At 39.1% G+C, this 24,634-nt stretch overlaps 1 protein-coding gene and 1 non-coding gene across 2 annotated transcripts in view; one reads left to right on the forward strand and one right to left on the reverse strand.

Annotated features, from left to right (window-relative positions):
* The window catches only part of LOC141439288 (IDLSRF-like peptide), a 29,432-nt gene extending 5,098 nt beyond the window's left edge, over nt 1–24,334 (reverse strand). Inside the window, exons 1-3 of the mRNA XM_074103545.1 lie at nt 24,214–24,334; nt 7,271–7,399; nt 734–886 (exon numbers count right to left, since the gene is read on the reverse strand). Coding sequence (XP_073959646.1) covers nt 734–886; nt 7,271–7,399; nt 24,214–24,334 — 403 coding nt within the window. The remainder of the gene's footprint in view (nt 1–733; nt 887–7,270; nt 7,400–24,213) is intronic.
* On the forward strand, nt 6,876–6,947 carry TRNAA-UGC (transfer RNA alanine (anticodon UGC)). The gene has a single exon. It is a non-coding gene; the product is annotated as a tRNA-Ala (tRNA).
* Nucleotides 24,335–24,634: the final 300 nt, after the last annotated feature.

Genomic DNA, 24,634 nt, shown 5'->3' on the forward strand with positions numbered 1-24,634 from the left:
TAATTTACATGTTTACATTAAATATTGATGAAGGCTTGCGCTGAAAATGGAAATGTAAATGTTTCCATAATTAATTTTAATGGTCACATTTCGTGCTTTGTATTTGTGTATTCAAAGAAATCGAAAGAAATGCTATATATTTATTATTTTCCAAGTATGTTCTAGACTCAGTAGATTGCGTGAGCAAGGATCGAAAAGGGAATAGATATGAAACACGCTAGGAATATAATATGTAGTTTGACAAAAACTGAAAATAAATACAACAGACCGGAGCATCTAAGTACTTAACTAAAGCCTAAGTAATGTTACTGAGGCTCTCAGACAGAGCCTGACCAGATAGTGCAAGTGACCTTCTCAACGTCACCTAAAGTGAGCGTGCCCTTTGTCTTGTTCTCTATAACTTTTTGAGTTACTCAGGGCCATGAATGCCTGCAAAGACTACCGCGTCATACTTTTTTATGAATTATTTATTTACTCATGAAAATAAAAAACAAAAGAAGTACAAGTCTATATACCTCTGCTAAACTGCATAGTAGTTTGTTGGCAGTTAACAGTTGATGATAGAGACTGATTCTCCAGATAGTGCAATGGCGACCTTCTGAACGCCACCGAGGCTTGAGCATGCCCTTTGTCTTTTTCTCGATAACTTCTTCAGTTATTTAGGGTCATGAACGAGAACGTCTGCAAAGACTACCGCATCATACTTAACAGCTGATAGTAGGGACTGACTCACCAGATAGGGCAATGGCGACCTTCTCAACGCCACCTAGCGGTTCAAGAGCATCTCTCGCCTTGCTCCCAAACAGCTTCTCGAGGTAGTTTGGTCCGTGAGATGCGAGGAGAGACTGTAGGAACGATGCCGTCTCCTCTACAGGTGGCCGTTTTGCTGAAAAAACCATTATTGAAATGATTATTAGCTCTAACTAAATCTAAAGACTTATGTCTATATCGTATAAGATAACCTGTAGAAAAACTAACAGGAGAGAACCGCACCGACAAGTCTTACTCTTAGATTTTGAGCGCTAGCTGTTACTCGCTACTTTGTTTGCATCTTACTGGAATGTTGAATAAAATGAAGCCGGCATTATTCGATTTTAATGAAATTTAATAAGTACACAGACATTGTATTGGCAATTGACATGCATTTCGTAAAAAAAAAACCTTTTCTTCGGTTTTTGTTGTACGTAAGTCTCGTAATGTCTGTAACATGTTATTAGTTAGCATGGAGAACTGTAAAACTGTAAGTACTGAAATATAAGAAGATTATTTCATAATTATTCCGAAAACCGAGAACATCTTCACAGAGCTCCCGCCCACGTAAGTATTCAAATCCCGAGCGTCTCCGCATATTTCAGAGAACATCTGGGCGGCTACTACCAGATTAGAAAAGTCCTAGTCAAGTTCGTATCGTACCGTCCCTCTCACTCTCGTATTAAATAATATAAGCGCCAGTGGGAGGGCAAGACACGAGTTTTGAATTTTGCACTTCGTAGTATAGGGCCTGATTAGAGCTCATCAATATTCAGGGTTGTCAACAGCCAAGTTAAGTTAGGAAGAATTAGCATTAGAATGTCCGGATCCGGAATTGAGCGGATGTTTTGGCACCCCTTAAGATAATATTTCTGGAGAGAAACAGGCAGTATTATAGAGTTAACGGTATCGGTGGGGTTCGCAAAGTTGAGTAACGTCTCACCTTTTTTTATTTTCTTCTTAGCCCACTGATATTATAAATGCGAAAGTTTGTAAGTGTGTTGAGTTCTAAACGCGTCAGTGTAGCGTGGGGTGGTGATAGATGGGTGTGATTTTTGTGTGTTCTTACGCGGTTCTTACATTGTGGAGGTGGAGGAACTGCATACACATTTCTTGCATAAACGTAGCTATCATAGTCGCGGGTGAGCAAAGTAATTGTTTCAGTTCATTTTATCTCATCTCTACCACAAGCACTCACCCGTCACGGGGTATTTATTTACGTAACTAAATATATCTAAAAAACGATAATCCTAACGCTAACGAACCTCATACAAGACAGGTACACGAACGATTCCGAGCCGTAAGCTGTCAGGAAATAACATTGCCGTCGAGGGACCTGCCACGCTAGGCTGGAAGCTTTCAGAACGTATTAAATGCTTAGGGCTGTCTAGAATACAAAGTCAAAACGTTATTATGTATGTAAATACTTTCTTGTACATAAAACACGAAAAGAAAACAACAAAACAAAAAGAGTACAAAGGCGAACTTATCCCAAACACAACAACACTTTGTTATAACAAAACAAAAGAACAAAGAACAGGCCTTGTGTAGTACGAAGTGCAAAATTCGAAATTCGTATCTTGCCGTCCCGCTGACTCTTATAATATTTAATACGAGAGTGAAAGGGACGGAATGACACGAACTTCGATTTTAGAATTTCGTAGTAGCCCTTCAGAGGCCTTATTGTCTAGCACAGTTGGAATCAAAATCGTTTTCGCTACTTCCTTCTGTCACGCGGTGTCGAGGTTAGAAAGATGGTGGATGGTACTTTAGCGCGTTAGAGAATACGGCTTCTGGAATAAAAATGTCTCGCGAGCTAATTAAAATGCGAGGCGGCTATATGGCTAATATAGTTCTCTAATTTTTCTCTGAAGCATTTCCCAACTGTTTCATATGGAATATATCCTGAATAGTTTACAGTTTCAGAAAAAAATCGTCGACAGGACATTTTTTTTTTTTTCGAACTGACCAATTCTTTGGGTTCTGTAAGCAAAATGACCGGCCTTGTCTCTTCAGACAGGCATTTCACTCCAAAACTACAAGACGTATATTAATGAGATTTGGAGTATACGGAGATACGCTCTATTGCTGGTAAACTTTTTAACGTCGTATTTTTTTAGTAACGGCTACGGAAACCATCTGATCATGGTCCGACATCACTTGGCCGGGTTCTATTTTTCCACGGAAACGATACCGCGGGTTAAAGCTCGCATAAGTATAAGAATTGCTATTTTAACAGTACCTGTAGGATAGAATTAGTAGGTAGGAATTATTTCAATCGTGTTTGTGAAAATGACAACCCTATAAGCAGCTTACTCTCAAGACGGAGTGAATATATTATGCCAGGTAAACAAATGCGCGACAGAGACGGTGCGTCTGTTTTATAAGCTTTTATTTAACTGGCAACATTTGTATTTATGTCAGTGAGGTTTAAAAAATTGAGAATATTTTTCGACGTTCCTTAGTATCCGATTGAGCTGAAACTTACTTAAGTAAGTCCGATGACAAAATTATCTGATAGAGTAATGTGGAGTACGTACGCAGTGGGTAAGTGTACGCAATCCCATACATTTCAGTCTGAAATTTTGGTGGTCCGATCAAGATCGTCTCCGCTGGACGGAACGGAAATTTGGTACGTATATATAGGTTGTTTAGATTACAGTCAACAAAACGTACTGTGTCTGTGTTAGGATTAGAAATATGCAATTTGACGCGTGTAAGTTTTATGCAACAATAACGAAAGCCCTGATGAAATTTTAGGGAGGTTCTACGGATTTTTTGCGAAATTCTGGAATTTCAGTTTAATTACTTGACCAAGGTTTACGCATTCGAAGCCGCGGGCAAAGTTAAGTATTATGTAAACAAACAAGAACATTGGACATCGGTGAGCCACTATTTAACATAAATAATCCCACCCCGTAAACAATTAATTATAACGATTCGTTATTAAAATAAATGTATCAATTAAAGCATAATCTAAGTAACCCGTTCCCAACGTAATATACGACAGGTATGATCAATACGTACGTGACCTGTTTTTATATTAATTACGAACGTTTATAATGATATCTAATTAACATATTTTATTATTATTTGAATTGAATTGAATAAGCGTTACAATATGTTTATATTTCGAATAGGCTAATTATTAGCTTTCATTAAATGAAGGCTAATAATTATCAAATTTTGATTGTAATAATATAAATTATTGATTTAATCCCACGTACATTTTGTTTTTCGCGGACGCCGCATTTAAATATTGTACCTATACTATAAGATAAGTAACTGTCACTCCGAAAGATTTGACGTACCTACTTGCAAGTGTTCAGGTGTCATTCATGAATGAACTTCTATAATTCTATTTCTATTTCTAGTGTGTCTTTATTTTATGTGTTTAGTTTTAATGGGTCCCACTGAAAAACAGCGTTGTGGCTTGCCGCAACATTATGCTGAGTAGTGAGTGGGTCCCAATTTATACTATTCGATGTTTTTTTAATTATTATTTCATCCTAACGTGTTTTTTCTGTGTATCGAATATGTGTAAATAAATGTCTCTCTCTCTCTCTATAATTAATTGCTTTTTCTTAAACATGACATGAAATATTGACGTTGTGTTACGAATAATAGGCCGAGAAGTATCGCGCTGCAAGCGCTGCGGCTCGGCTGCCGACGCGCGGTCACTATAGCGGCCTGCAAAGAGATTTCATACAACCTTTCCCGGCCGCTGGCCGCCAATGCGACAGTCTTTTGTTTCAACGCGAGCTCTGCGGCACCGCCGCCAGCACCACCGCCTGCAGCCGCCGCGTCAGCAACCAGGGCGACGAGACTAGCGTCCCGCCAGCTTTATTTCTTGTTTTTTTATTTTATTTCATGTCATGTTTCAGAAAATCACTATACAAGCCTCGGCCGGAACGTGGGATTGCCGGCCTCGCATCCCTCCCTATCCTATATCTGCTTGGCCGGCAACCCCCTACTTCCCGGCCTCTACAGTAATTACTATTCTTAACATCTCATGCAACTTTTTTTATTGTCATGTCATCCATGAACTTTCGCATTTATAATGTGTTACGAAATAACGCGTAAATATAATGATAAATTATAAAAGCGAAAATATTGTCGACCCTACTAAGCTGTCATGTCATACAACCGGATAGCATAAACATTCTGCGTACCGTAAACTGCTTCAACTTTGCCCTCTGGCCCCAACATTTCCTGATTCGATTTAGAGTAGATAACTTAGCACCCTTTAGGTTTTAAAACTTTTATCCCCCCCGTAATAATAATTCCCGTGTAGATAAAAGTTTAAAACCTATAAGAGTGCTAAGTTATCGACTCTAAATCAACTCAGGCAATGTTGGGGCCAGAGGGCAAAGTTGAAGCAGTTTACGATATCTTTTTACTGAAATAAGGTTTGCATATCAACGGAAAATTGAATGATTTTTATTTGGCGGCAAGTTACCTATACTCTCGGAACGCCCAAGACATTTTTAGGACATGTGTAATAACGACCCAGCGTGCTACATTTAAGACATTTATACTAACGCCCCAGAACTTTGGATTGTGTCCTTATTTCAGAAACTCTAGACGATATTTGATTAATGTGCAGGTTCACTTTTGGGTCGGAACGAATACAGTTTGTAGTCCTAAAATTAGGACGTTGAGTCTTACGAGGGTACAGTAATAATACTACGGTTTTCAAATATTGTAAATGTATTACTTTACAAGGGATTATTTAACCCCCTTTCCGCTTTACGGGTATTTTTGTAACACGAAGTATATTAGTAGAAAGCTGGGTTCATAAATAAATGACGTACGAGTTACAGCCGATGAGTTTAATCGCCGTCCTCGTGGGAGCACAATTTGCTTTAATTGTGACCCGAATTCGGGGAAGCAATTCGTAAATATTTAACATTCCATTAATTAACTTGACCTGGGCTTTCAAGGGAAATATGGAATGTTGAACGGCAATTACTCGCTAACGTGGAGCTTATGGGTATTTGAATGTTAAAGCCCTTTCAGAAGCTTTTGGCAGTGCGTTGTGATTTTCGTTGTTGGCCAGAATGTTTACCTCAAGGTGTCGACAAACTTGAGCATTCGTTTATGAGAATTCTAGTGAATGTTACATTACAGAAAAGCTCATAAAGTAACTAGGATTATTTTAGCGAGTGTAGCTAGCGTTCTAGCGAGCCTTCAATTTTTTTGAAATTTTTGCCGAGCAGTCCGACATTATGTATCTTGAATAATAAAACTTTTGACGAGCGTTTACTAGAGCATTCCCGAGAATGATTGTGTAAATGTTCGTCGCAATGTTTGGTTCTATGCTTCGCTCTGTTCGTTGTTCAGTTTGACACATTAAAATCGGCCAAAAGCATGTCGGACACGCCCAAGATACGGTTCCGTAGCCATTACGAAAAAATCAAGTTATAATAATCTTTTATAATTATATTTTATAGTTATAATTATATTTTTCTAAGGATATCCATGCCAAATTACAGCTTCCCAGTGCTGACGGTCTCTGAGCTTAGCCGCGGACGGACAGACAGACAGACATGGCGAAACTATAAGGGTTCCTATCCTAGTTGCCTACGGAACCCTAAAAACGACGAATGCTCGACGTTCTGCTACAAGTAAATGCTCTAATATATATGATATCATAAGGTCGCGGGTGAGCAAAGTTATTGTTTTAATTCATTTGAGTGAATGCTCTTTTTATCAGCGTACCACACCTTTAGATATTCATTTGAGAAATGAGAGGCGAGAGATAGGTTCTTGAGTGGTGACCACGAACGCGGAACCAGAAACGGAAATAGTAAATTTTAGCAGAAACGGAAACGGAAATGGATGCAGAAACGATGGTGTACCTACTAAGAAAAAAAACCCTTTTTTTACAATTATATTTTTATCAAATATCAAATACACACCAAACCTAGATTAAATTAAAATTGTATTAATATTCAAAATTAAGTAATGGTAAGTGATATGTACTTGTATATTTATTTACACAGATGGCAGGCTATTGTTCCACACCTAATATAATTATGCTTTACGACACTGCTTACGAGCAAGACCAGTGTAATGAAAAATAGTTTATCGGTGAATCATTAATTTCAACCAGTGAAGTAAGCGGGGATGTAGCTCAGTGGTAGAGCGTTCGCTTTGCATGTGAAAGGCCCGGGGTTCGATCCCCCGCATCTCCAAACTTTTTGATAAGTGATATTATATGAAAAGTAATTTGGCCGCTGAGTGAGAGTTGAGAGTCTCAACTGTCACTTTACCGTCGTAAACTTCCGTTTATATTTCCGTTATAAAAATTGCGGAAACGGATGTATAAAAGCGCGGAATTTTTGCAGTTGCGGAAACAGAAACAAACGTCTGTTGCATCATTAGTGTTAACGGAGAAGCATGGTTAGTTAGTGTAGTCCATCGTTACCTGCTTACGTGCTGCTTACGTGTTTTTTATTTGTGTAGTCTTGTCTTATTATCTGTGGCAATAAATTTTTTGTTATCGGTTCTGACTAACCTGCAGTGCAAAGCTTGGAGTCCTCATCGTAGCCGTCGATGCAGTCGGGCGCGCCGTCGCAGAGGTACTGGATAGAGATGCAGTTGCCATCCACCGGACACTTGAAGGGCTCGTATGGGTGACAGTATTCTGGGGGAGACAAGGAATGTTTTAAAACGGTCCCACTGAAAATGATAGGGTTTGCATTGGCGTGCGCTGGGTTAATTCCATGTCAAAGTCAAGGTCAAAATGGAAGGCAGCACCTTGGATGCCTTGGTGCGTTGCATGGTGTACGGTTGTGTCACTCTGAAGATGAGCTCTGGTTAAGTTCGAAACGCGTCAGTGTAGTGTGGTGGTGGTGATAGATGGGTTTGTGTGGTTTGTGTGTGTTCTTACAGTGTGGAGGTGGAGGAACTGCATGAACACGCATATTTTGCATAAGCTTAGCTATCGTAAGGTCGCGGGTGAGCAAGGAAATTATTTTAGTTCATTGATATGGACCTCCGCAAAGTACTTAACGCTTGATTCAATAAATCATTTAAAAAAGGGTTGTTATTTTTTGCTTTTCAGTTTTATCGGCGGTTTAATTTTTTTGTTAAAAAGTTCATATTTTATAATTTTTTCCCACTGTTGGATTTAACATTTTTTTCCAAATTTATACAGTACCAACTTTAAGGAATACCCTATCCAATAAAAAAAGAATCATCAAAATCGGACGACTCTGTAAAAAGTTATGCCTGGTCAATTAGTCATCCCCTGTTTTCCTACCCTTAAAGTAAGATGTTTTTTCCAAATTTAAATGGGACCACCCTCAGGGTATACGCTTTCCAATAAAAAAAGAATTATCAAAATCGGACCACTCTGTAAAAAGTTATGCGTGGTCATACGCCGACTCCGCTCGACTTGAGAACCACCTCCGTTTTTTCTCGTCGGTTAAAAAACACAAAATAACTCAATAAGTAAGTCATTACGTTAAATGAAGGGCGTCTAGAAGTAAGTTTTAGTGTAAGTTTTAGATTGAATTCAGTAAAGTTCTGCGCAAAGCCTCATTTAGTTCGAGAGCCGAGACCTACTAAAATATTCAGACAACTTAATTGGCTAACTCCTAAGCGTAGTTCTCACGAGTTTAGTAACTTACGCTTGGTACTTGGCCATTTGCTAAAACGTGTAAAAAGCGCTTAGTGGTGGCGGAACTACTAATGTGAGCGTCATTATAAGTTAGCAGGTGGTAGGACCTTGTGCAAGGTCCGCCCGGATTGCTACCACCATCTTGCTCGCTAATCCTGCCGTGAAGTAGCAGTGCTTGCACTATTGTGTTTCGGCGTGGAGAGTAAGACAGCCGGTGAAATTACTGGCACTTGAGGTATCCCATCTTAGGCGTCTAGGTTGGCAACGCGTCTGCAATACCCCTGGTGTTGCAGATGTTTATGGGCGGTGGTGATCTCTTACCATCAGGAGACCCACTTGCTCGTTTGCCATCCAGTCGAAATAAAAAAAAAAGTTTAAGCAAAAATCTGTTTAGGAAGGTTTGAAATTCGCTGAACCGATTTTTAAAAAGCTTTGTTAAGAACTATGGTTTTACATGCTACGATATGAGACTGATTAGCAACTGGTCTTAGTAGCAATTTGTTTAAGTATCAGTGGTCTAAAATTCTTTGAATCAAAGTCGACGGAGCTCCGCTTCGCGAAGCTCCTATTCCACATGGCAGAGGCGCTACCTATCAACCTATCTATTTTTTTTTCAAGTTTTCGACAAAAACAGGTTAGGACCAGTTGCTTTTTAGACCACTTGCTACTTAGACCAGTTGCTACTTAAACCAGCTGCTTTTTTAGACGAAATGATACTAACCCGAAGTGCTGGGTTTTATAACCAACTTAGATATCTCAAAAAATGCTAAACCGATTTTAATTAAAAAAACATAGCCTTAGCTAGCTTAGCTTAGTTCTTAAACTACCGTGAGGAAGCTCGCTTTCACATAAAAAAACAGACACACCGACAGACAGGCATTGAGGTCAAACTTATAGCACCCCTCTTTTTGTGTCGGGGGTTATAAGAAGATTATTTCATAGCCTCAAGTGCCATGGACGTTCTCGCGGACTATAAGATGGTGTCATCATCCCAGCCTACACCTACATAAGTCCCCTGTTGGGCACATGCCTGCTCTCAAAATAAAAGGGCTTGGACCGTAGTTCCCATGCGGGCCCTTGGATTGGAAACTTCACACACACCATTCAACTGCTTCGCAGGTTTGTGCAGGTTTCCTCACGATGTTTTCCTTCATCGCAAAGCCTTGGGGAGGCCTATGTCCAGCAGTGGACGTCTTTCGGCTGACATGATGATGATGATGAAAGCTCGTGGCAAATTTGCAAAATTGTATTTTTCAACTAATTTAGAGGTGCTAGCCGGGTTTCAACCCATATCCTCAGCATGAGATGCCATAGATCAAACCACTAGGCCATTACGGCTTTGATCGTGTAAGCTTAGGTTAACAAACTTCAAGTCTTGTTCACAGAACTTAGGCTAATTAAGCTCAAAGACCAACTAAACGTGCCCCAAGCTACAATTAGTGCTTGAACAGTACTTCTATAGTTGTTGTGAGCTAAGAATTAGACAGGTCCCAGGTACAGTGCTGGCTTTAGGGGGGACCGGGGGGCTGTCCGGGGCGCCCGGTATAACAGGGCGCCAGCTTGACTTAACCACTCGATTTGAATACCTATTTTTATAGATCTAAAAGAAAACTAGACCCAGCGTATTAACTTTTATAGACTTATCTCGTAGGAGTGAGTATGATTAATTCTATGTCTAATAAACACGACCTGTCGTTTTGTCACTTGTAGTGACTATGAAACACGATATCTAGAATGAATAAAATGTATTGTTTTCATATTCTTTAATAATGTAAATTTTATTTTTCAAAACGTTCCGGGTTCGATTCCCGAGTTGAGTAGGTACAAGTTTTTTTTAAAATATTAATGCAGTTTTTCTTGATATTAAAATCGATGACATGCTTCCTAAGAACAGATCTTCGTATGTCTTAGTTTCAGACTCCCATACTGACCGATCTAAAATGGGTTACCGTGAATAGAGATACAGAAAGCACTTTATTTGGCTGGCTAGATCCTTTTCCCAAAATCATTATTTACTTTTAGCGTAATTACCTCAACATGCCAAAATTCGTCTGGAACAGACGCGTAGGCCTGATGAATGAATTTCCTCAAAATGCTTTGTTTTTTCACACAATCGTTTTCCCCCAGTTTATCGACACTAAAACAGTGTCTATGGAGCTCCGCGGAGCTCTACTCTACTTCTTTGCTATTTCTGTGTGCTTTTCGCTCTTCGGGCCGATACAAAGTTAACTTAACCTAAACATGTCTATGTTTCGTCTAAGTTTTATTTTCTTAAGTTTTTTTCTATATAAACATTAAACATACCTACCTATGTTTCTGTGGCAATTAAAATTGAAAATTTTGCTACTAGGAAATAACGATTCTAGTAAATTGATCTAACCAATTCTTTAAATAATCAATTTCTCTAAGATTCCTTTAGCAAAACTATGGGTTATCATCATGACATTAGTAGTACAAAGGTTCTCTGAACCTGATTCAGTTTGTTCGACTCTACCTACATTCAATAAAAGACGTGTTAAAGAGCTTTTTCCAAAACAACCTTTTGATTTCGACTTATTAGCACTTTATCATCCTTATCTTGGTACGGAAGTATGTGTCGAATATTTTCCCCTAGGGATTACATTACCTCCCCATCTCAGTCGCGCGCCTTTGATGCGAACCCAATTACTGTAAACGAGACACCTCCAGGGACAAAGAAACTTTGCCAATCGACCATCTGTCTTGGACGGATGAACACGTCTGAATGAAACTGTATACCTTCAGAATACGTAAGGATAATCCGATCTTTGAAAGATAATCGCCCTGAGTGTTCGGAATTTATGTACGAAATTACATTTGGTATTTACCACGAGTTTTACGGCGAAAACTGCGGAGGAATTCAATGGTGTGTGCGAAGTTCCAAATCCGCACTGGACCCGTATGGGCACTACAGCCCAAGTTCTCTCATTCTGAGAAGAGGGCTTATGCCCAGCTGTGGAAAGTATGAACGCTATTAGGCCGGAAGACTCCTACACCCTACTTTATAGCCTATACACTTTTAGAGAAACGCTCTTGTATGGATTTTCGTTATTTTTTCATGAACTACTAAATAAACGTTGATGAAATTTAGCAGACAGCTTATAACCTGGATCAACATATGGGACCCTTTCTATCCCAGAAAATTATCCAGGTCCCGCGAGATATAGGTAGAGTCATTGACGAAGATGCGGGCCGTGGTTCTTATTACAATGTCATTAATGTCTAATTTTGACAAATCACGCGTCTTCGTGGATGGCAGTAGGTATAACCATAAACAAAATCTTCGGTGGCAACAGCCCCTCATAATTCCACAAGCCAACCAAACTAATTGAAAGTTACGTAAGTTCAAATGGTTGAACTAATTTAATCGTGTTACATCGGGTAACTTATATATGACCACCCATTGAAAGCTACGCTCTGTCGGATCATGGTCAGCGAAATCCCCGCTTTCTCACATCACTTACTTGCTTTGATTTGACGCGTCTTACAGTATTATAATGGGTTGACTAATTTATCGCAACTAACATTTGGCAACCTGATTAATTTCGCAACTGTTTAATACTTGTGAAACTGTAAATATTTCAGGATTTTTATAAAACTAACCTAACCCAAAGGGTTCTGAAATATTTACGGTTTTAGAGTTTGCGAAATGAATCAGGTTGCCAAACGTTACTTGCGAAATGAACGAGCACTATTATATTGATCTATATTTGTCTAGTGCAGAATGGAGCCCTCTCTCGGTTACCACGACATTAAGTATTATAATTTTCAAAGGGATTGGTTTTTCTCAAGTCTAGGCTCGTATTAACTATGTACATTTACGGATTATCCACCAAGTAAATGTAGCAAGAGTTGTAGAATATTTAAGTAGATGCGGAGGGCTATTTTCAGGGTCTAGTTGCATGAACTTTCTCACTATTCTGCATGTATTAAGTATTACGGCTTTTTGTGAAATTGTATTGTTATTTTGAGCCCGTTAAAGTGACCCACTGCTGGGCAAAGGCTGCATTTTTTCACCATCTGTCCCTGACGAGAGTCTGCCACTCTAATTGACATACGTCTAAATCATCCCACCGTCTGACGATCCCTCGGAATCCACTTCAATGAAAATGCCATGTCTTACTCGGCGTAGTGGCATTTAAGAAACTTCAGGAGATCGTGGCTCAGATTTAAGGATTGTGCTGACTTCGTTCATATGGCCAACTTTAAAATGACTGGGTGCCCTTTAATTCGCCGAAAATTAATTGTCATAATATGAATTCGCATAACAGTTTTGGCATAAAATAATTGTGCATAACATTGAACAGGCATAATAATGAAAAAGCATAGTCCTTATTGCGCATAATAATAAATTCGCATAATTGAAATATGCATAAAATCATTGTATATAACTTTAACTATTACAAAATGAATTCGCATAATTTTATCAAGCGAGTGCATTGGCTTGGTCAGGGCAATACCGACTCGGTTAGATTAGGTTCAGAAGGCTAATAATAGATATTTTCTCATCCTTATTACCTTCTTAGATCTAATTAAATAAATAAAGCAATATATTCAGTCAAATCAACATTTATTATAAATTGCTTATCATATTTATACCATTTAATACTTATGCAAATTAATGTTATGCTAATTAAATTTATGGCAACATACCGTCATGCAAATCCACATTATGCGCATTTACATTATGCGTATTCAGTTATGTGAAATTAATGTTATGCTATTTAAGAAGTATGCGTAATAACGTCATGCCAAATCGAATAGGCGTATTACTTTATGCGAATTAATATAGATCCAAAATGACCACTATGACTGTAACTTTGCCGTGGGGCGCCGGCGTTGGAATTTTGTCCCTTTTATCCTCCCGTGGGCACCGTAGAAACCAGGGATGTAAAGGATGTTTTATCGGAACCGAAAGCGAAACCAGATGTTTTCAATTTAGTTTATCGGAACCAGAAACGGAATCGGAACCAGAATAGGAGCCTGAGTGATAGGTGGACGAGATGTTAAGGGTGGGTCTACTAACCCTGAGGGTCTATTGCGTACTCGCAATCACAATCAAATGACAGTTTTCGTATTCAAAAAATAATTAGCCTTTTGCTTGTTTTTGATGTGCCGCACATTAGAAATAAAGTCTCACGAAATTTTATAGAACCCGCATATAGTTGTAAGTTTTAATTTTTAGAGTACGTACTCTTCTTGTGTAATATTTATTATATACCTACCTAATTGTTGGCAATAAACGCATTTTCTTTCTTTGTTTCTTTCTTTCTATGTCCAGTCACCGCGGTAAGCATTGACATCCGTTTCAAAAGTAACGGAACCGGAACCAAAAAGAATTGTTAATATCAAACGGAAGTTCCGACTTAACGGAAACGGAATCGGAGCTCCGTAACATCCCTGGTAGAAACCCGCTGAGGGATAATACTAGAAGAGCAGCGTCTTCTTGACAACCTTACGGTCGAGAAAACTGAAGACCGTCCGTTCCAGAGACCGTATTGCCTAACGTTTCTGGCGCTCGCGATCGCAATCAAATGACAGTGACAGTGACAGCTTGCGATCGCGAGCATCAAAAACGTTAGGCAATACGGCCTCAGGGTGGAAACTTCCCGTAACCAATTTCGCTATTATTTCTTTAGCAGATGTATGAGATGTCAACATTGAAAATACAAACTGAAATATAGATGCACAGAAAAACAAGAAAAATAAGACCAGCACTGGGAATGATGCTCAGTGGTGGTCTTATTTTCTGGTTTTTCTGTGCATCTATATTTCAGTTTGTATTTTCAATTTAGGTTTTTTCGGGATGACCGTAAAAGTAAAAATTTGGAATTGAAATAAAAAATACAAAAAGATTCCAAAAAAAAAACAATCTTAAGATGTCAACATGACATGACCCTGGTACGTGATTCAGTTTCCTTGCTTGTACATTGTGTCCTGCGCTCGCCATTGACACTCCAATTATTATTTATTCAGTGGCAATACCAACCAGCAACCAGTTACCCCCTGCCGTGGGGAATTCATAACTGCTACCTATACATTATTGAGTTATGACGTCAATGACAAACGATCACTGAACATCACTGGGTTATTGACCCTCAGGGGCATATCGCGCTCTGAACGACCTTAACGGCATTTACTACCCGGAATGGTATTTCCAACAAACACTTCTATTTTTATTTTTATATGGAACGTAACTACAATTGAAATAAAAAATATTCTAAAAACAACCTAACTATAAAATACAATTCGCCTATACCTTCCGCCGCCTAACTTTGCCTAAAAGTTTATTGCCACGACTAGTAGAACAAAAACTATAAAGGTATAATTCCAATAATTGAATAGCCACTATACCGTTAAGCGATTCGAACACAATCCGGGAGTAACGTAAAGACGTCGCATAAAAATTGTATCTCAAAAATGCGTCAAAACTGAGTATTAAGTAATGAACTTTTAGGCAGATTTATATGGCGCGTGGTATAAGTGTTGTCCCTGCGGAAGCGCGCCCGGAAGGCTGGCTACATTAATGGAAATGCGTGTTTCATGGGTTTGCAAGTTATGAAGAAAAAAAAACCATGGTGGTCTAGTGGTTTAACTTGTGGCCTCGTAAGCGGAGAGTTATGGCTTCAAATCCGGGCTCGCACATTTGAGTTTTTCGAAATTGATGTGCGAAATTACGTCAGAAATTTACCACGAGGTTTGCGGTGAAGGAACCCTGTACAAACCTTAACTCACTGAGTCAACATGCCAGGTAGGGCTTTCTATGGAACCCTAGCCCACAGCATTGAGTAGATTTCCTTTGCCACAGCAAATGATAGTGTTGTAATCAGTCTTCGTTGTACATGTGTTGTGGCAATAATAGCAGATTGTACAACAAGAGCTATTTTACTCAAGACGTTCATATAGCTACCCGAGCGGCGAGGGTGGATAGACACGTCGAGGGGAAAATGGGTTTAATGCTCGAGTTTTACACTCTACTTTTCACTTAGATTGCGAGGAAATTAAATTATGTAGCAACAGTGGAAAAAAAACCACTTTCTACGAGTATGTACCTTTTATTTTTAATGTAGTATCATATAATTATTATTTTTTAGTTTTATTTATTTATTGATTTGATTGATATTGATGATGATAATGATAGTTTTATATAAATTAAAAATCGTTAAAAAAATATGTACAAACTTTTTTGTTTGTGGCTGTTGACACCTAATTACCTTGGTCTTAGACGAACATTTTACATTATGCACTAGAACATAAAAAGTCATTTTATGTTTGTTTGTTTGTTTATACGGTTACATATTTGAATATCGAAAATTAAAATACCTACGGTTAAAATGTCGATGTTCAAAATATCGAAAATTAAATTATCGATTGTATCACAATATCGAAAGTTGTTATACCTATGGTCAAAATGTCTAAGATTGAAATATCGATTGATTAAAATATCGAATGAGTAAAAATATCGATAGCCGATAGCGATATATCTAAGTTGTAAATGTCAACATATTTGAATGTCGAAAATTAAAGTATCGTACATACAAATCTGCTTTATTTCTTGGTCCTTTCTCTTAATAGCATTTATTTTACATAATCTAGTCATTTTTAGCACTCGCCGGCCGCTCCCGCGGCACGCTCGCTTCGCTCGCTCGGCTCGTGCGTTGTTGTAGTCACAGTTCTAACCTAACCGAACCAATTATTTTTGCTAATTCATGTTCAATAGGTTAGGTTAGTATTGCGTCAAGGCGCGAAGCACCTCAACTGAGCGGAATAGGAGCTCCGCGAAGCGGAGCTCCGTCGACCCTGTCACGTGATAGTTCATACATAAGATATTCGATACTCTGTACTTCGATATTTTGGACTTCGATATTTATATCTTTCGATGTCACTTTTGTAGATAAATATATTTTCGATATATTGGACGTAGATTATCTAACCATTCGACAATATAAACTTTCGTTATTTTAATTTTCGATATTTTGATACAGTCGATATTTTAATTTTCGATATTTTGAACATCGACATTTTACCCGTAGATATTTTAACTTTCGATATTCAAATATGTAACCGTTTATACTCTTTATTGTACAAAAAGGAAAAACAAAAAGGTTACACGGACTTTACGAGCATGAGAAGTGAAAATGATATTTTATGTATTATTATTTATTTAACATCAATACCGTAGTTAATTTTAAATTTAATTCTGATTTGACAATGTAATTCTATTTTTAACTGACGTTTTATTGTAATTTGCTACTATCATATATATTATTATTTTTGAATTTTTACATAAAAATAAAAATAAAAAACATATAAAATTAACTAAAACGGGCTTCCTCTTCCAAAGGCAGCGCAGCGCGGGGCATTGTGCCTAAGACGCTAGCGGCGTTATTATTTTTTGTATACCTACAATTTGACGATCCTTTTGTGAATTTCTTATAATTACGTTACATGTATTTCTAATGCATTTTTTCATAAGAAAATAAATATCCAATCTAATACGTAAACACACTAGTGTTCAATATACATGAAGCTCATTACTTAGCTTAATACTCATTAGCATCATTTCATATTCATAAAGCATTCTGAATTTTCCTCGTAGTTACCAATTACGAAAAACCGGCCAAGTGTGATTCGTACTCGTGTACTGAGAGTTCCGTACAAATTAGGTACAGTTACCAGCACAAATAGCTGTCACAACGAAGCGTACATAAATATTTGATACGACTCTATGTCTAGGGCCGGTACCGCCGGTAAGACGTGTCAGATATTTTTGCACGCTTCGCTATGACAGGTATTAGTACGTGACTGCTTTATGCGACAAAGATCACAACGACAGAGAAAAGAGACAAAGATCTCATCATTCTCAACGAACGCGGCAAAAAACGGAACTAACGCTTAGTATCTTGTAAACTTAAATTTATACAGTGCACCGTAAATGTTGCTGTTTGTATCTTTTGTCATTATGTTTATATTTTGAAATTAAAGCACTATAATAATAATAATAAAAATAACTCGTGAAAATGTTGCCCACGTTCTTATCTTTATCGCGTCGTAAGCAAAACTCTAATCTAAAATAACGTTTATCTGACTATTTAATACTATAACCCATTGTCTCAACATCCATTGATTAAATTTATTTGACGGATAAATGTAATGCCGTCTCTATTTGTTTTGTTCGAATAGACGGAGACGGCATCATAATTATCTGTCAAATAAAATTATTTAATGGGTGGTGAAACAGCCCCTAAGACTATTACTAGAAGAGATGTGGTACCTTATTATCTAACTGAATCCGGTAGGGTTGGTCCTAAGGGCCTACTCCGAAATTCGAAATTCGTATCGTACCGTCCCTCTCACTCTCGTATTAAATAGTATAAGTTTCAGAGGGACGGAAAGATACGAACTTCGAATTTCGAAGTAGCCCCGCTGCTCACGTCTCCCGAATCATCATCATCATCCCAGCCTATATACGTCCCACTGCTGGGCACAGACCTCCTCTCAGATCGAGAGGGCTTGGGCCATAGTTCCCACGCGGGCCCAGTGCGGATTGGGAACTTCGCACGCACCATTGAATCGCTTCGCAGGTTTGTCTCCCGAATAACCCTTAAGTTTCGATTCCCATGGTTTTTAGTAAAAATAAACTTTCCAAAGTTTCTTTTAATATTATGAATTCAGAAACAATTTTTCAATACAGTTGCTCAAAAAGTGCACTTTTTAACCGACTTCAAAAAAGGAGGAGGTTCTATGTTCCAATGTTTGTAATTTTTTTTGGCTGTTTAGCGTGTGCAATTTTCGTTTTTGGGAACTAGTGCTTTTTACTTTCCCAATTTTTTTGAATTTGTGCTTGTTCCAATTTATGATTACATACCTACTTACCGAAGAGGTTATAATGTTAAATAGTTAGTACCAATACGTAATAAAACTAAAAACCTAAATGCAAAAATATGAAAATATTTATATTTTATAGTTTATTCCTTTTTGTCCTCTTGTTCTGAGATGCAGCAGTGGGACGTATACCCGGGCGTGGGGCTGGGATGATGATGATATTTTATTACTGTCACTGTCAAAGTGGAGGCGTTTTTCCTACTGCAAGCATGTTTATTAAGTTTCTAAAGGCAACAGTAGTTTTTGTTTTTATACATCGGGACTCGTGAAGTAATGACATCCTTTCCACACTAGTATCAAAATGTTCTATTTTTCGCAAGTCAGAGGGAAAGAAAACTATATTTCTGGATAAAAACAACCTAGGGGCTCTTCAAGCCTAGAGTGAATAGCCTGTTATGAACCAATGAAAGAAAAAAAGAAAATCATTTATTATAACAGCATTAAATAAATAGTTGCCGTTATAAAAAGCTCCTGGGTTCACCGTTGGCCTTTAGCCTCATCAGCAGCTTTTTAGCGGGCGTGATAGGGGTTAATCACGGGTCAGTTTTATGTAAAAGACTCGAGTATTCTAAAGTTTGACTTGACACGCGTTGACCTCTCTTAAGAAAAAGGGTCTTGTCAAAGGTCCTTTTTTACACCACAGAACCCTAATAACAAGACACACAGCAATCATCTTTTTTAATAGTACCTAAAGCACGACATTACAAGTATTATTCGTAACATTCGCTTTTAGGGAAAATGGACCGCTAAGAAGTAATTTCGGAAGCTTGGGGCCATTTACCTAATCCGAAAAGTTGGCGTCCATTTAAGTTAGCTTGACTCCATTCACAGGATGACCCTGTGATGGAACCTTAGGGACTGAATATATCATGACTTGAAAAGAGCAGCATCCAACCAAATTAAACATGGAATGGGGAAAACTATACTCCCAAATATTTTTTCATCACACTTGCTCGTAAACAGTGTCGTAACATGCAGGCTACCTTGGTTGCAACCCCCCAAATAAAACCCTCGACCTTAATGTGCTTGTCATGAAACCCGTGGTCGGTAAATGAGTCATTGCCCGTACTAATTTTCATGCTATGAGCCCAAGGTCGGTAAATGATTTTGTTACTGCATGGTGTGCTGCTGCTCCGTGCGCGCGCTGCACACGCACGCCATGCACATGCTGCTTGGGGGCGGCGGGGAGATGTCGGGGAGCTGGCGCTGCCAAGAGCGCAGCCAGCGGTATCGGCAATTTTTGAAAAAATATTAGTTTTTCTTTTACAAATATACAATTTTACTCGCAAATGTGATGAAAAACATTGTATAAATAAATAAATAAATATCACGAGACAATTCACACCAATTGGCCTAGTACCAAAATAAGCTTAGCAAAGCTTGTGTTATGGGTACTAAGCAACGGATAAATATAATTATATAGATATAGATACATACTTAAATACATATTAAACACCCAAGACCCGAAAACAAACATTCGTATTTTTCATACAAATATCTGCCCCGACACGGGAATCGAACCCGGGACCTCAAGCTTCGTAGTCAGGTTCTCTAACCACTAGGCCATCTGGTCGTATGTCGCACGGGCGGTACTAGAACTACGAACATCGACTCATTAAAGCCCTCAGTCTTCGACTTCGGGCTTCTAATAGACTCTCGTTCGTAATTCCTTACTTACCGCCCTAAAGACACAATGTACTATTTTGGTTAAAAGCAAGTTAGAAGTTAAAGTACAAGTTTCAGTAATACGAGCAGTCTCGGCACCAGAAGACATATCAAGACCTTTGAATGCGAAGACGAAGAAGGAATTCTGTACTGAAAACCTAACCAACAAAAAGTTGGAAACCCCCGACTTTGTCACTTCAAAGTTCAATATCTCAAAAACGGCTAAACCGATTTTGATGGAACGTGTCTAAGAACCATCGCTAGAAAACCTGATTTCAAATAAAAAAACCGCATTTAAATCGGTCTACTTGTTTAAGAGCTACGGTGCCACAGACAGACACCTTAGCAGTCAAACTTAAAACACCCCTCTTTTTGCGTCGGGCGTAAAAAAAGAATTTGCACAAAGACACATTTCTCGCAACGCATCCGCGCTCATCTGCAGTCGAAATCTAGACAGTTTGATTTTTTACAAAAATATATGAATCTTTGAGTACGACTCTTATTTGGCCCGCTTTTTATTCTAACACGTAAGCAAAAGGGGGTTGCAGTCGACATCAATTCCTGTTTATTTTCTGCAGGACTACGAAACTCGAAACTCGAAGTTCGTATCGTACCGTATCTCGCTCTCGTATTAAATAGTATAAGTGTCAGAGGGACCGCACGACACGAACTTCGAGTTTCGTAGTAGCCCTGCTGGAAACCAAGTCGTTCGTAATCGACAATATCGACAAATACAAGTTGGGACTTGACGGCTGTGTGATTGATTTTCTAGGCTAAAGGTTGTTTCGAGTTTAAATTGAATTTCATTTTGCGATGTTTCTGTTGCCGAGTTGGTTTGTGGTTGGTTTTGAAGAGGATTTGAATGGGGTTGCCTGAAGGCACAAAACAAAACAACAACAACAAAACATTTTTAATTCTCATACTCGTTCTAAGTTCTACCCCTGCGGCCGCGTACGTAACCGGAGTTTCTCAACAGTTGCGAAAGAAAAAAATTCTGTCTTGTTCGAAACCAGTTTTGTACAAACCAACCCTAGTTCCGTACAAGAACGAAAAGTGTTCATTCGTAACTGGTTTCGTATAAGAACAAATTAGTTTTCGTTCGCAACCAGTTTCGAACAAGACCGAAAGTTTCCTTTTGCAACTGATTACGAAACACCTGTTACGTACACGGCCGAAGGGTAGAGTCCATAGAGTTCGTATTAAAGTGTGACACCAATCCCTGTCTCTTTGTTTGTCGCATCGTAGCTCTCGTTTCGTCAGGGAGTTAGTAACTAGCAAAATTCATACAAAACGGGGAAGTGGAGCGAGAAAAAGGAGTGTGAAAGCGGGTCGGAGAAACGAGCGCGAGCGGAGAAGCAGGGAAGTTCCGCGAATCTAGTCTATGGACTGACCTGTTCACAACTCCGGTTCAGATTACCTAGCTCCGCTCCGCTGCCTCACTCCGCTATAGCGGATAGCCTTACGCTTGCATTTTTTTAAAGAGCAGACTCCCTCAGTAAGTAGCCCCTTTGCAAAACTTAACTTTGTACTCAAAACAACTTTTTATGAGAGAAAATGCGAACTGCACTTTCAGCTTTTAAAAACAAAGTTCAAACTTCCAAGTGTTTGGAATATTTATCATTCATTAGGTACGTTTATAATCCGCGGCACGGGAGCGCCAAAGTTCGCATACTCTTCGCGTCATACTGTAATTTTTACTTTACAGTTTTCTGAAAATTTTAAATGGTCATCCTATAGAGAAGCCGTGGTGGCCTAGTAACCACTAGACCTATCGCCTCTCAAGCAGAGGATCGTGTCATGGTTTCAAACCCCGGCTCGCTACTTTGAGTTTTTCGAAATTCATGTGCGTAATTACGTTTGAAATTTACTACGAGCTTAGCGGTGAAGGAAAACATCGTGAGGAAACCTGCACAACCTGCGAAGCAATTCAATGATGCATGCGAAGTTCCCATCCGCACTGGGCCCGCGTGGGAACTATGGCCCAAGCCCTCTTGTTCTGAGAGGAGGCCTGTGCCCAGCAGTGGGTCGTATATAGGCTGGGATGATAGTCCTATAGAAAACTATAGGTTAGGTTAGGTTTAAATATAATGACCCGGATAACTCACGTCTTAAATCTAGTTTAGCTCGCGCGCGGGTGTGCGCGTGTTGCAGCAGCCGCTGAGTCGCGTTGCTCCGAAGACGAAGGGCTACGGATTAGCCCGAAACATGTCGAGCTAAACTCGATTTAAGACGTGACTTATCCGGGTCATTATATTTAATATGAGTGAGTCTCACGGTAGTTCCATGTAGGTTAGGGTTTGTTTTATATCAATTTTGAACAATTATTGGATTCTGAGAAAAAAGAGTTATGACAAACGATCGTTCTGGCAAACATTACATTCGGACTTCCAATAAGTATGCGAGCCGATATGGACCCCCGCGGCAAATAGTAAAAACAGCGTGGCTACTACAAGCAGGTACACTCGATTAAAAATGAAAATGTTTGTCAATGAACATAAAATATATTATACTCTGCGACACAAAATTTGGCCCACTAAATACAAAATTACCTATATAATTCACTTGAGGGTCAGATTTTTTGCCGCTCAGTATATTATCTAGCAGATAAACTTTCTCATCACCAAATAACAGATGACAGTATATATTTCCATTACCGTATCTTGCCTGTAAAGCCTTACACAGGCAAGAAACAAAAGAAAATACCAAGAGACAAATGACAAACGTCGAGGTGTAGCCATAATAAATTACGGCAACATACTATTCCGTCGTACAACGTCTAGATGTTGCCTCCGGGAGAGGGAAACCCGAGGGATGCTGATTAATGACTTGTTACAGCTGTTTTATTGTGACTCGCGCATAAAGGGACCCGCATGGGATGCTTGCCTCTCTTGGTCATGTGTGAAAGCCGACTGAGACAAAAATACGCAAATAATTAATATCTAGCCGCCTAATGGAGATTGGGCAAATTAACCTATCGACGGTTATTGATGAAATTAGTTTCAAATGAAAGCCTTGATTGCTTAATTGATCTTATTAGCAACTATCTATATTAATAATTTCGTCAAGGGGTACGGTAGACTCGAACGAAATGCACATCAAATTGAAGAGCGTAAAAAAATTAGTCAATCCGAGTCGACAACTTGTAGGCGGAAAATTCGGATTATCGAGTATTTTCAATATAAACTTGAATAAATTACTAAGTATATAATGGCGTTGCGAAGTAAACATGTCAAAGTCATCACATCAAAGTGGCGTTAGTGTCACGTCATCACGTGTCACAGGTGTCACAGGTTTGCATTTCGTTCTCCATTATGACCTCTTAAGGGCCCCACACACGGTACGATTCGTCGATTTTCATCAGATCGATCGTACAGACGAATCGTACCGTATATGGGGCCCTTTAGGTCTAATTTCTTTGATTATGAGACAGAGACATCATAGTTATTTGGGCAAATAAGATTTAGGAGAAATATCTACTGGTGAAATACCGATACGTAGGTTAGCCGTTAAAGTGTTTGTGATAATAATTAAGGCTGGGAATATACGTCAGATTTTTCGATAAGCACGACAAACTTTCTTTACTGGCAATTTTTTTTTTTTCAAACATATTATTATGAGTTTACATTTTACCCCGAGCGAAGCCGGGCTTTCATCTAGTCAATAGATAATTTATTGAATCAGGCGTTACTTTGCGGAAATTAGACCCAAGCCGTAGTAAGGGAGAAGATACTGAATTTAAATTGTGTGTTCTTACAGTGTGGAGGTGGAGGAACTGCATGAACACGCAATTTTGCATAAACTTAGCTATCATAAGGTCGCGGGTGAGCAACGAAATTCTTTTAGTTCATTATCAATAGATAGATGCTAAATACTTCACTTTGAGACTGTTCAATTCTCATGACATATACATAATGTGAACAATACCAAACCACGTAAAGTATTCTAATAGAAAATCGTCGTTTCTCTGACCACCCGCCGCGACCGGTGACCAATGCGTGTCCGCGACCGAATGTTTTGTTCGGGAATTTTTGAGGGTGGTTTCTCTGAAACATCACGGGCAGCGGGTAGCCACCGATAATTCGTGTGGTGCGACGGTCCACAGAAACCAAGGCTTTATGAAACTTTCGCAAGCGTAGGACTTCACCGAGACAGACGGATGGTTAAGCCGCTGGTTCATGGTGGATGCAGGCCGCTTCCAACCGAAGCAACTGGAGGTCTATGGGAGGTCCGACAGTGGACGTGCTACGGCTGATATGATGATGGCATACCAGAGCGTTTGGTGTGATGTCCGTACAGCCGGTTGAGGTCGAGCGCAAGCACGGTGTGCGGTAGGGCGCAACACACCGCGCCCAGCAGCGCCATGCAGGCAGCGACGCGGCAGCGAGACATGGCTGCAACAAACAATGCATAACATTAGGAACCATCAATAATGAGGGTTGTCGTTTTTTGTCTCACTAGATGGCGCACTGTTGCGTGAGGTTTTTAAGTATGGCTTTCAAAGTCTGTTATTACGGGCGTGAAAACAAAGTTTAGATTAAAATCATATTTAATACACCTTAAAACCGTACCATAAAAATATCGAGCATGCCACAGTGTTGTATAGTCCCCGTTTTGTTCGGAAAAAAGGGAGGTCAAAGGTTTTCGAAAGACAAAACTGTCCCAAAACACAGACATTCATTGCCCCGTAAT

The sequence above is a fragment of the Choristoneura fumiferana genome, chromosome 20 (genome assembly GCF_025370935.1).
Source record: "Choristoneura fumiferana chromosome 20, NRCan_CFum_1, whole genome shotgun sequence".
NCBI classification, from domain to species: domain Eukaryota; kingdom Metazoa; phylum Arthropoda; class Insecta; order Lepidoptera; family Tortricidae; genus Choristoneura; species Choristoneura fumiferana.